Source organism: Pongo abelii, chromosome 14, assembly GCF_028885655.2.
Source record: "Pongo abelii isolate AG06213 chromosome 14, NHGRI_mPonAbe1-v2.0_pri, whole genome shotgun sequence".
Taxonomy (NCBI): domain Eukaryota; kingdom Metazoa; phylum Chordata; class Mammalia; order Primates; family Hominidae; genus Pongo; species Pongo abelii.
The window spans coordinates 115,301,371-115,314,707 of NC_071999.2; the positions used below are offsets into that span (position 1 = coordinate 115,301,371).

The window sequence follows — 13,337 nt, forward strand, 5'->3', positions numbered from 1 at the left end:
GCTCTCAGTATTTATATAGAGTGACATGAAGAAAATGGTTTGTGGTCAGTGACTCCTTGTAATCCCAATAAGAGAAATATGCCTCTTCACCAGGAGTTCTTTTGCTGGGTTTTAAGAGGCAAATGCAAATGGATAGTAGAGTTCTCTTTTAAGTCCTGGAGGAACTTGCTGTCTCCTGCCATGTGCTCAGCTGTGGTCAGGGCTCTCCCGTTAGGGTCCCAAAGCATGATGGCATCTCCCTGTGTCCATAGAATGACATGGGTCTTGCTATATCTTCATGCAACCTGACCACACGATTCAGGGAAAATACAAAACTGGGTCAGTTACATATTTTGGACCATATTTATGTCTCATGTTTTCAGTTTTTTAAATCTTTTTTATTTTTCTCTTTAATTTTTTTTGCACTACCTACCTTCTCAGTAATGTTTTCAGTTTTATTAGAGGCATTTTCTCAATTATAAGAATAAAATGTTGCATTGCTTATCTGTGGGTTCACTTATACATAGACCTGCTATAAATATAAATAATAATTGTTTATTTATTTAATTTGGCTATACTATTATGTATTTATCATTTAACTTTTTATTTTGAAGTGGGTTTAAACTTAAAGTGACAAAATTATTATAAAGTACTCCCAGGTATCCTCTTCCCAGATTCATTTTTTTCATTACCTTTTACCCTCTCGCTATCTTTCTATCTCCTTCCATCTTTTGTTCTCCTCTTTCCTTCCTTTGTCCCGTGTGTGTGTGTGTGTGTGTGTGTGTGTGTGTGTGTGTGTGTGTTTACTTTCTGAATCATTTGAAAGTAAGTTGCTTGCCTCTTCTTGTCTAAATACTTTGGTGCCCACCCTGAGAAGGGACATTATCTTACATAACTTCAGTAAATTATCAGAATATTCAACAACGATGTACTACTCATATCTAATCCAGAATTCATATAAAGTTTTACCAATTGTCCCACTAATATTAGTCTTTTATGGACATTTTCTCCTAATTCAGGATCATTGATTGCATTTAGTTATCATTTTTCCTTTAAATCTGAGACAATTCTTTAGCTTTTCTCTCTCATGACATTTTTTTAATGCCAGTTAATTCGTAGAAATCGCTCTGTTTGAGTTTATTTGCTATTTCCTTATATTAGAAGCAGGTTATGAATTTTTGGCCAAGAGTCCCAAGAGGTAGTGGGTTATCCTTCTCGGCACATCACATTCGGAGGCAGTCACGGTTTGAAACAGGTTCACCATGAGCACTGTGATAAGGTGGTGCTCTTCAGCTTCTTCTAACATAAAGCTTGCTGTTTTCCCTTTGTTATTAATGAGTAATTTGTGAGAAAGCACTTTGAGACTATGTAAATATTCTGTTCCTCATCAAACTTTTACCCATTAGTTTTACATACATTCATGATTCTTGCCTAAATCAATTATTTCTCATGATTGCAAAATTTTGATTTTCTTACCCCATCTTTCCATAAACAGTGGCATTCTACTATAATAATTCCCACTTCTTTATTAATTATTTATGAGTGTATGCTTATGGATTCTTATGTTATTCAATGAATAATGATTCATTACTATCATTATACTGATGCTAAAATTGTTTAAGACTTGACCAGTAAGAACCCCTTCAAGCTAGCTCCTATTTCTTTTTGACATAGTCTCCTGACTTTTTTTTTTTTTTAACACTGCCTTACATTCTGGCCTTCCAAAAATGTTCCAGAATCATTCACCTTGCCTCAAATCTAGAATCAGACATTTGTTCAGGAAGCCTTGATTTATCTTAGAAAAGAATGGTATTCAGAAACTCCAAGATCTGGAGGCTGGGTGATCTCATTGCTACTGGTGTATGATTGCTTTTAGGACCTTTTGGAATTTGAACATTTAAGATGTAAGTATAGATAACATATCGGTGCATAGATCTGTAACTCTGATTAAGAATCATGGATTTCTCTTGCTATCTCTAATTTCATCCCAACATCACAGGGCCCCTTTTGCATTGCATAATTGTATCTCCTTTTCCTGACAGTTCTTCCTGCTTTCCTGTTCGTTTATTACCTAATGTAGGGATTTTTTTTTAATGGAAAGCATTACAGATATATATTATGTCACCCTCATTTTGCACCCGGGCAGGCAAAATAATTTGAGTGTGGAAAAGGCAGAAACTAAACGCTTTGCCACAAAATGTTGCCAACTGTCTGATTGGCTAAGCATGATCCTAGTGATTTATGTTCATTATTTCACAGTTTAATTTTGAAGTGATTCTCAAAGTAGGTACTGTCATCATTATTTTATAGGAAAGGACACTTAGGCTTAAAAACTGCCTACATTCAGATATAAGTAACACAAGAAACATTCCTTTTGACCCTTAACCACCACATACATTGTTTTCCCTGAGATTTTTAAATTTGTAATCCAAAATCCACTCATCTGAGCTCTAATTTCTCCCTGAGGTGTCAAGAAAGGAATATGGACTCACAATTATTTGATTTTTATAACTTAAACGTGAAAATATATCATTTTGCTTTTACCTTTTCAGCTTAACTGTGTTTTTTGTTATTTGTTTTGTTTTGTTTTTTAAATAAAAGGACACTTCTTTCACCTAGCAACTGGTGCACCAAGTAAGGCAGGTCCTCTCACAGGTACTTACAGATGGCTCTGAGACAGGTGAGTTAGGTCCTGGGGAAACATTTTCCTGAGTAGTTATTTTCCTGGAATGGGGCGTTTCTAATAGAGACCATAAGTCTTCATGATTTGACAAGTGCACAAAAGCCCCTTAGGTCTGAGCAGGTAAGATTTGGTTCTGAAAACTAGGATAGAAGTGTTACTCAGTTAGAGACCAAGGACCAGTTGGGATCAAGACTCCTGGTCAAGGGTAGTGAATGTCAGAATTTGTCAATGATATTAAATAGTGGAGGAAATAAAATAAGGATACAGGAAAAGGTAGACTCCTCAATCTGCTGAACGAATGACATTTGGCACCCAGAATGTATCAGTGGCTAAAGCTCTTGTATGAAGAATAAGTTCAATGCTTAAGTAATAATTTTAATGCCACTTAACGATATTCATTTATTTATTTCCTAGCTAGTGAAAATGTCGTGATCAATCATTTGTTCCAGTCGAAATTGTCACAAACAGGATCCCTCATGTCTTCCTATCCTTCCTTTAAATTCCGAGGACATAAGTCTACCCTGCTCAGTAAGAAAATGACAGCTTCTTCAATTATTGGAGAAAACAAGAATTATCTAGAACTTAGTAAGGTAGGAGTTTTTGTGATTATTGTTGGGTTATTTTTAATTTTGATAAGTATATTTGCTTCTTTTTTTTTAAAACAAAGCACAATTTTAAATACCAAGGAAATAGATATTCTAATAGAAAGTATTAAGGAAAAGAATGCCTATCTGACGTATAACCATCAGAATGAAGGAAGAGTAGAGGAAGGTGCAGCAGAGTGACAATTTTAATAGTAAGTATAGTCCGAGCCATTTTATTGGTTGTCTGTGCAACATCCCAGTTCTGTTTCATCTCTGACTTCCTTTTTGATGAATAGAAGGTAACTTCAGATACTGTAGGCTTAGAGGGAGTAAACTTAGCTATCTTATTCTGTTGATATTAATCACTTCAGATAATTGAGGTCTCTAAATGATAAATTGTTGTTTCTCTTATAGACGTAGGGTATTGTTCAGGTGCTAGGATGTTTTTACTGCATATTTGTAGATTTTTAATTTTATTGTATTATACTAATTTGTAATGTATATTTGTCTTGCAAGTTTGGTGTATATACAACCTCAAGATTCTACGTGCCAAAAGAGAACTAAAAACTCAGTGAAGAGTTGTTTCAAACTGATAGGAAACATGTATGGAATGTTTTAGGTTTCTTCAGAATCCAGTGCCAGATGGTATTCCAGAGTGTTTTGCTTATGTCTACCAAAACTATAAAAGATGAGGAATATATTTGGGAAGGTGTTCAGGACAATCAATTTTAGAAATGCAATTGTTGCAGCTTCTGGAATACATTTTAGCTTACCAATTAAAATAAAAGCATAATTAAATTCAATTCTATTTTAGAAGAGTAGCCAAAATGTGTAATATGAGTGTGAGTGAGTGTGTGAGTGTGTGTCTCCAGCCAGTGGATTCTAGAATAAAAGATCCTTTGATGTAGTTGTTTAGAACTAAATGATCATGAGAATTAGTCTCTGCCACATAGAAAACAGCATTTTTTACGTTAAAAAAAAAAAAAAACACAAGCTTATCCTTATAAGAAAGATCTCTATGCCTGGAGGTCTTCCCGAACCTTCTGGCCCTTCTTTTCTCAATCATCCTAAAAATCAAGAGCAAAAACCATCACACACTGCTAACCTCAATTATTAAACATTACAAAGCCTAGGTGCCATTACTCTTTTCCCTAAAGGACTGCAGAAGGGAGATAATTCACAATAGTTCCTCCACCCAGAAAGGGAACTGGAGTGTTCCATTTCAAGGGACAGACAGCTATTTATTATGATTATTCCTTAAATGTTCTATTTCTCACTTCCCTTCAAACTGCCTTCATCTATGCACAGCCACCCCTGTGGCCAGGAAAATAGGATTTTCTCTACTCTTTAACTGAGCATGACACCTTGTATTGCGTTTGTAGAAAACGGGTTGATCTTGGCCCAATCACTTCATTTTACGTTCACTTGTCAGTTCCAATGAATCACTTTAGATTGACAGTACATCTTAACAGAAGAAAATGAGCTATTGTCATAATAGCAAAAGCACTAAATCCACAAGAATGTTATCTCAGATTTCCTTCTTGTATCAAGACCTTTTTTAAGAAAAACGATTTTAGATCAATAAGTCCATTAGTCTAATATATAATTTTGTGAAATGTAGTAGTAGGTTAGTGGCTGAGGTTCCTTTTAACCCTGGGTGGAATTTAAGTAATTACCTTCTGCCCTTTATTTCTGCCTTTATTTCTGCCCTTTATTTCTGCCTTTTATTTCATTTTCACTGACTATATGTCTCTATCATCATGTAATCTTTGCTACATATGATTTTTTTTTCTTTTCGGGGCTGTACATATTTACTTATTTGAAAAAAAATAGAGTCTATTACCTTACAGATATGTAATTTAGTAACCTTTTTTTAGTAGTTATAAAATGAAGAAGAGGAGGAAAGAGAAGACAAACATGGTAAGAAAGCATCAGACCATTCATTCATTCAATTCCTGAGTGTAAATTTAAGGGAACAAACCAACGATAATTGAAACATAAAATCTTTGTAACATAAAGTAGCATCATTTTGCCCCAGAGTAAACTACATTTCATGATAAATATGAACAGTTAGTAGCATAACCAGGATATGATAGTGAGTTTATTGTACCACCAAGCAAATGAGGATCTATGTTTATTTTCGCACTAAAATTAGTGCAAGATGGTGATAGATGTGATTTACACAACAGCCCTGTACTTGAAAGGTTGGCAGTAACAGTTGTTATTTTACAAATAGTTGCCCATTTCCTCAACTTATACACCATTACAAAAATCACTTGGCACTGATTTGTATAAACTATGTTTTAAATCCACATTTGCCTGTAAGTGAATGTACATGGATGTGAGACTTATAATATTTTGCTCTTCTGAACTGAAATTTAGTAAAATAAATTTGCTCACTTTTACTTCTTCTCCATTCTTTCTTCTTTCCTTCCTTTCTTCCTCCTTCTTTTCTTCTTCCTTCCTTCTTTCTCTTTTTTCCTTTCTCTCTTCCCTTCCCTCCCTTCCCTTCCCCTTCCTCCCTCCCTTTCCTCCTTCTTCCTTTCCTTTCCTTTCCTTCCTCCTGTCCTTCTTTTCTTTCTTTTTCTTACAGTTATTAAAAAAGAAAGGAACTTCTACATTTCTTCAAAGATTGGAACGAGGAGATCCAGTCACCATAGCATCACAACTCAGGGTTAGTGACGTTTTCAGATTTCAAAACTTAATGTATGTTTATAGCAATTAAAGAGGGTTTATGTAGACTTTTTTTTCCATTTTTGACAACTTAAATATCTTCAGAAAAAAAGTAAACACACACACACACACAGAGTAAATGCATAATGAGATTTAAAGATGTAAAGACTTTTTATTTAAAAACTGCATTATATTTTTAGCTAGTGTCTCCTTTGGAGAATCAGTTGGGTTTTACTTCTCTCCTTAGAAATCACTAACGGATATTATTGGAAAACTTCAGAAGTGCACTCCACACTTCATTCATTGCATCAGGCCCAATAACTCAAAGCTGCCAGATACTTTTGATAATTTTTACGTGTCTGCTCAGCTACAATATATTGGGGTCCTGGAGATGGTGAAGATCTTCCGATACGGATACCCTGTTCGCCTTTCCTTCTCGGATTTCCTGTCAAGGTAAATTCTTCTGCTCTTAAAATTGTCATTTTTAAGACTGAACAGTATACTGTTCAGTGCAGTATACTGACACTGACAGTATTGTAGCAAAGGTCTTCTGTTGTTTTTTTGGCATTGCTTTTGTTATTTACATTTTTCTATCTCCAATAAACAAAATATTCTGGGAAACAATGAAATACACCGACAAAGCTCACATAAAAAAATAATTAAACAGTACTGAGGACAGTATCTTGGAAACCATTCTCATGTTCCTTTCAAAGTGTGGCTTTCCTTGGATTAAAGTTTTATAAGATGATTGCATATGATATTTACTATTTATTATTTAAAAGGAGAATGTATGTAAGTTATTATTTCCCCTTTTATATGTGAACAAAATATTGTTTAGATCAGTGGTTGGCAAACTACACTCATGGGCCAGCCAAATCCAGCCTACCACCTGTTTTTGTAAATAAAGTTTTATTGGAACATGGCCACAATTATTTATTTGCATATTGTCTGTAACCACTTTTGCACTGCAGTAGAGATAGACAGTGTCCCATGGTGTAAAATATTTGTAAAATGTTTGTTATCTGCCCCTTTAGAACAGAAGTTTGTTGACCTCTGTTTTCAGTAAATTCAGCTGAAAAATACACTGTGTGCAAGACAGTGCACTCATTCCTAGGATAAGCTCTTGTCACATGTCCTCATCTTCCTGTCTGTATTAGCCCTTTTCCCATGGTAGCCTTATCCCAGCCATTTGCAAGAAGCACCTAAACTCACCAAAAGCAACATCATCCCCTCAGGCTACATATTTGTTCATTTGTGTTTTATTTGATCAGAAACTAGTCTGATTTTAAGTAAATTATAATCCTCACTGATGAATCCATTTTAAATAAATTGGTTGATGGGTAGTAACTTAATTTACAGATATATGCTACTAAGCACTATTCCAGGCCTCATCTTTAGGTACATTGTTGTGCTATACACTCTAGCTTGATGAATGTCCCAGTTTAGACAGGTAAATGCATACGCAAATAATGGCCATTCAGTGCTTGTAATATTACAAAGGGTTGGGATATTACATGGATTGGAATATTACAAAGTATTACAGAAGCATAGTAAGGAGGTAATTTGGGATCAGAGATGGCTTTCAAAGATATTTGAAAGATATTACAATCCTGGTGAAAATAATGAGACTATCTGTTTTTAAGCATTCAAAAAATAAAACGGGTGGGCAAAAAGGAAATCAGAAGACATTTGGTAATTCTATATAAAATAAAATGAGATCTTAAAATAATACTGATGTAAACTAATATAAGTATTGCAAGTGTGAAATCTCGCATTTCTATTTAAAAATTAACTGTACAACTACAGTATGAAAAAGTCTGTTTGATAAACCATTCATCCAAAAAAGAGAGATTTTAAGACTTTTGTTGACTAGTTCAATGTGAGCCACTATTTTGAGGAAGCTGTGAAACAAAAACAAAATAAGCAAGCCAACAAACTTAAATAACTACATTTGAAATATTTAATTCAGAACAAAGGGAATAATATTTAAACGATGACTAAAATTCTCTGTTTAATTTGTATAACATTTGTTTTCCCAGAGGAAAGAAGCCGCATTTACTTATTGTGCATTTTGGTAAATTTTATAAAGACACATAGAAGAAAATAAACAACATATGAGTTCAGCTTGAGCCTTCCATTTTAAAGGGGTAGTAGAATATGTTTAGAAGATAGAAGATAAGCAGAAGCACATGGGGATGGATGTATTTAAACTGTAGAATATGTATTTCAGATCACAAGATATTTGTGTTTAAAATTTAAAAGGTGCTTGTAAATGAGATAATAGACATGTTGTCTCTTAATTTATAAGGAATAACTACAAAGTTGGGCTTACACAGAAATAAACCAAAGCTGGATATAATACTTCTGGGGGCTGTTTTGGACAGGAGTCGTGGTAGCTATCACTGACTGTTGCAGGGCTTTGGAAAGGACGGCTCCTGACCCGTCTCTTTCTGGTCCCTTGGTGGATATCCCTTCATAGTCTTCAGAGATGCCGAGCCTGTTAAGAGCTGATATTTCTTACATTTTATAGTGTGTGTATTAAAGGTCAGCCCTCCCACCTTCTTAAGTGTAGATGGCCTTTGGTTCGAGTTTTAAAATGTTCTTGTGTAAGTTTAAAACAATAGATTCCCCAAATTTATCCCAAACTTTCTGAATCAGTATCAACAGGGAGTAGGGACCAGGCTCCCCCTGGTTTGTAGCTCCAGAGATGATTCAATATGAAATAGAATGGAGAGTGTCAGTCCTAAGGCTGAGGTCTCAGGAAGTGATCTGCCAGGCCTCAAAGGGTGGCAAGCCTTGAGATGTTACAATTTGTTTCACTGTAGTAACTCCCTCTCTCTTTAGTGTTACCCCAAACAGAAGTTCTCTGACATGAGTGCACATTAGAATCACCTGGAGGCTTCTTAAAATATGGATTCCTGGGCTCCCCACCCCAAGTTCAGATTCAGTAGGTGTAGCGGAGGCCTGTGAATTTGCATTCTTAAAAAGTTTCCAGCTGTTGTTAACGTTGTTGGCATGTGAACGGCACTCTGAGAACCCCTAGCATGGAATCTCTAGTCATCTGGGGACAGTGTTTTTGTTTTGTTTTGCTTCCCCCCAGCCAAATGTTGAAAGGGTGCCTTGGATCAAAGCAAACTTGTAGGGAATGTATAATCTCCAGCCTCACCCCAGGTTCACTCAATCAAAATCTGCAAATTCATCAAAATTCCTCAGTGACTGGTATGCAGTTGAAGTTTCAGAGGCGCTATCCAGGCAGACCTTGGAGACGTAGTAGGTTCAGTTATGGACTACCATAATAAAGCTAATACCATAATAAAGCAAATCACATAAAGTTTTTGGTTTCCCGCTGCATATAAAAGTTATATTTGCACTATCCTATAGTCTGTTGTGTGCAATAGCATTACATCTAAAACACAATATGATACCTTAATTTTAAAATATTTTTTGCTAACTAATGCTAATAATGATCTGAGTCTTTGGCACCTCATAATCTTTTTGCTGGTGGAGGATTTTGCCTTGATGTTAATGGCTGCTGACCTATCAGGGTGGTGGTTGCTGAAGGCTAGGGTGGCTGTAGTAATCTCTTAAAATGAAACAATCAAGTTCGCTACATCCATTGACTCCCTTTCATGAAAAATGTCTCTGTAGCATGCGATACTGCAACAGCATTTTACCCAGAGTAGAACGTCTTTCAAAATTCAAGTCAGTCTTCTGAAATCTTACCACTGCTTTATCAACTAAGTTTATGGAATTTCTAAATCCTTTGTTGTCATTTCAACAATGTTCACAGCATCTTCACCAGTAGTAGATTCCATCTCAAGAAAACATTTTGTTCATCCATAAGCAGCAACCCCTCATCCATTAACATTTGATCATGAGGTTGCTGCAGTCAGTCACATCTCCAGGCTCCACTTCTAATTTTGGTTGTATTGTTGTTTCCACCACATCTGCTGTTGCTTTCTCCACTGGCATATTGAACCCCTCAAAGTCATCCATGAAGGTGGGAATCAATTGCTTCCAAATCCCATTCATGTTGATATTTTTACCTACCATAAATCAGAAATATTCTTAGGAGCATTTAGAATGGGGAATACTTTCCAGAAGGTTTCCAGTTTAGTTTGCCCAAATTCATCAGAAAAATCACTATCTGTGGCAGTTATATCCTTAGAGAATCTATTTCTTACATAATTCCTCCTTGATCCATGGGCTGCTGAATGGATACTGTGTTAGCAGGCATGAAAACAACATTCAATTCCTTCAGCAGTTTTTGGGTGACCAGGTGCATTGTCAATAAGCACCAGTATTTTGCAAGAATTTTTTTTCTGAGCAGTAGTTCTCAACAGTGAACTTCAAATATTTAGTAAACCATGCTGTAAATTGATGTGCTTTTTTTCATATGTTTGTTGGCTGCATACATGTCTTCTTTTGAGAAGCATCTGTTCATATGATTCACCCACTTATTGATGGGGTTGCTTTTCCTTGTAAATTTGTTTAAGTTCCTTGTAGATTCTGGATGTTAGACCTTTGTGAGATGGATGGATTGCAAAAATTTTGCCCCATTCTGTAGGTTGCTCGTTCACTCTGATGATAGTTTCTTTTGCTCTAGAGAAGCTCTTTAGTTTATTTAGATCCCATCTATCAATTTTGGCTTCTGTTGCAATTACTTTTGGTGTTTTAGTCATGAAGTCCTTGCCCATGCCTGTGTCCTGAACGGTATTGCCTAGGTTTTCTTCTAGGGTTTTTATGGGTTTGGCTTTTACATTTAAGTCTTTAATCCATCTTGAGTCAAAACCACAATGAGATACCATCTCAGTTAGAATGGTGATCATTAAAAAGTCAGAAAACAACAGATGCTGGAGAGGATGTGGAGAAATAGGAATGCTTTTACACTGTTGGTGGCAGTGTAAATTAGTTCAACCATTGTGGAAGACAATATGGCAATTCCTCAACGATCTAGAACCAGAAATACCATTTGACCCAGCAATCACATTACTGGGTATATACTCAAAGGATTATAAATCATGCTGCTATAAAGACACATGTACATGTATGTTTATTTCAGCACTGTTTACAATAGCAAAGACTGGAACCAACCCAAATGCCCATCAATGATAGACTGGATAAAGAAATTGTGACACATATACACCGTGGAATACTATGCAGCCATAAAAAGAATGAGCTCATGTCCTTTGCAGGGACATGGATGAAGCTGGAACCCATCATTATCAGCAAACTAACACAGGAGCATAAAACCAAACACTGCATGTTCTCACTCATAAGTGGGAGTTGAACAATGAGAACACATAGACACAGGGAGGGGAGCATCACACACTGGGGCCTGTCGGGGGCTGGGGGGCAAGCGGACAGAGACCATTAGGGCAAATACCTAGTGCATGTGGGGGTTAAAACCTAGATGACAGGTTGATAGGTGCAGCAAACCACCATGACACACATATACCTATGTAACAAACCTGCATATTCTGCACATGTATCCCAGAACTTGAAGTAAAATTGTTTTTTAAAAATGGATGTGCTGTCATCCATGCTTTGTTATTCCATTTATATAGCAAAGGGAGAGTAAACTTAGCATAATTCTTGAAGGCCCTAGCATTTTTGGAATTACAAATGATAATTGGCTTCAACTGAAAATTACCAGCTGTATTAGCCCCTAACAAGAGAGTCGGCCTGGCCTTCGAAGCTTTGAAGCCAGGTATTGTCCCCTCTCTAGCTGTGAAATTCCTAGATGGCATCTTCTTCCAATCAAAGGCTATTTCCTACATTGAAAATCTGTTGTTTGCTGTAGCCACCTTTATCAATTATTTTAGCTAGCTGTTCTAGATAACTTGCTGCAGCTTTACATCAAATGTGCTGTTTCTCCTCACCCCTTCATGTTACGGAGACAGTTTCTTTCCTCAAATCTCATGAATCAACCTCTGTTATCTTCCAGCATTTTTCCTGCAGTCTCCTCACCTCTCTCAGGCTTCATAAAATTGAAGAGTTAGGGCCTTTCTCTGGATTAGGCTTTGGCTTCAGGGAATATTGTGGCTGATCTGATCTTCTGTCCAGACCACTCAGACTTTCTCCATATCGGCAATAAGGCAGTTTCACCTTCTTACATTCGTGTGCCAACAAGAATAGCACTTTGAGTTTCCTTCAATAACATTTCTTTTGCATTCACAGCTTGGCTGTTTGGTGCAAGAGATCTAGCTTTTGGCCCGTCTTGACTTTCGACATGCTTTCCCTCCTAAGCTTAATCATTTCCAGCTTCTGATTAAAAGTGAGAGATGTGCATCTCTTCCTTTTATGTAAAAGCTTTGTGACCATTCCAAGTTTATTAATTAGCCTGATTTTAATAATTCTGTGTTTCAGTGAATAGGGAGGCCCAAGAAGAGGGAGAGAGAGGTGGGGGAACACTTGGTAGGTGGAACAGTGAGAACACACATGACACTTATTGATTAAGTTTGTTTTCTTATATCGGTGTGGTTTGTGGCACCCCAAAACAATTACAATAGTAACAGCAATGATCACTGACCACAGGTCACCATAACAGATATAATATTAATGAAAAGGTTTGAAATATGACAAGCATTACCCAATGCAAAACAGAGAAGTGAAGTGTGAATGTGCTGGAAAAACTATACTTCAATTTGTGAAAAATGCAATGTCTGCAAAGCACAGTAAAGCAAAGCACAACAAAATGAGGTGCACCTGTGCAGGATGTGAAATGGGATTTATCTCACTCAGCCAATAATAGAAAAGTGCATTTAGTGTGTTTTTTTTCTGTTCCTTAATGTTGTTAGAGTTCCTTAGATCTGTGACATCAAAGATTCTCTTCATTAAAGGACTTTAGTGGTTGTCCAGCGTAACCTTTGTTAGCTACGTGAGTATTTCTAACCACCCAGCAGTTATCCAAATTGCTCTATTTCCCCAGAAGAGAGTGGAGGGAGAAAGAGAGAGAGAGAGATCTTAAAATTAGAAAATTATTTTTACCTTTGCTTTTGTATATTTCCAAGTCAGTTTTATATACACTCTGTTAGGATTACTGTTTTGCTAAAATAGTAAATGCAATTAATACTTAAAAATTGAGTATAATTTTTATATGTATGCAATAGACTATAACTTCTTCTAAATGAGGATCGTATCGTATTCATTCACAATGCTTGTGCATTGTCGGTGTTTAACAAATGTTTTCAAAATGAACTTGGCATTGGAGATTAAATGGTCGTTCATTTTAAAGTAATATTTCTGCATAACAGAGACCATAGGCATACTGTAAAAAGTACAGTGAGTAAAAAGGAATAGTGAGGATGAGAAACGATACTTTTAGGTAATTCTTTGCATTTCTTTTAGCATTCCCTTATTTAAAATAAGATGTGATTTCTCTTTCTTATCTTTATCTGTAATGGCATATCAGTGGA

At 36.1% G+C, this 13,337-nt stretch overlaps 1 protein-coding gene across 9 annotated transcripts in view; it reads left to right on the forward strand.

Annotated features, from left to right (window-relative positions):
- The window catches only part of MYO16 (myosin XVI), a 717,368-nt gene that overhangs the window by 558,338 nt on the left and 145,693 nt on the right, over positions 1-13,337 (forward strand). For all 9 annotated transcript variants that reach the window (XM_054529223.2, XM_054529222.2, XM_054529219.2 and 6 more), the window contains 3 exons: positions 3,077-3,252; positions 5,840-5,920; positions 6,167-6,372. In XM_054529223.2, the coding sequence (XP_054385198.1) occupies positions 3,077-3,252; positions 5,840-5,920; positions 6,167-6,372 (463 nt within the window). The remainder of the gene's footprint in view (positions 1-3,076; positions 3,253-5,839; positions 5,921-6,166; positions 6,373-13,337) is intronic.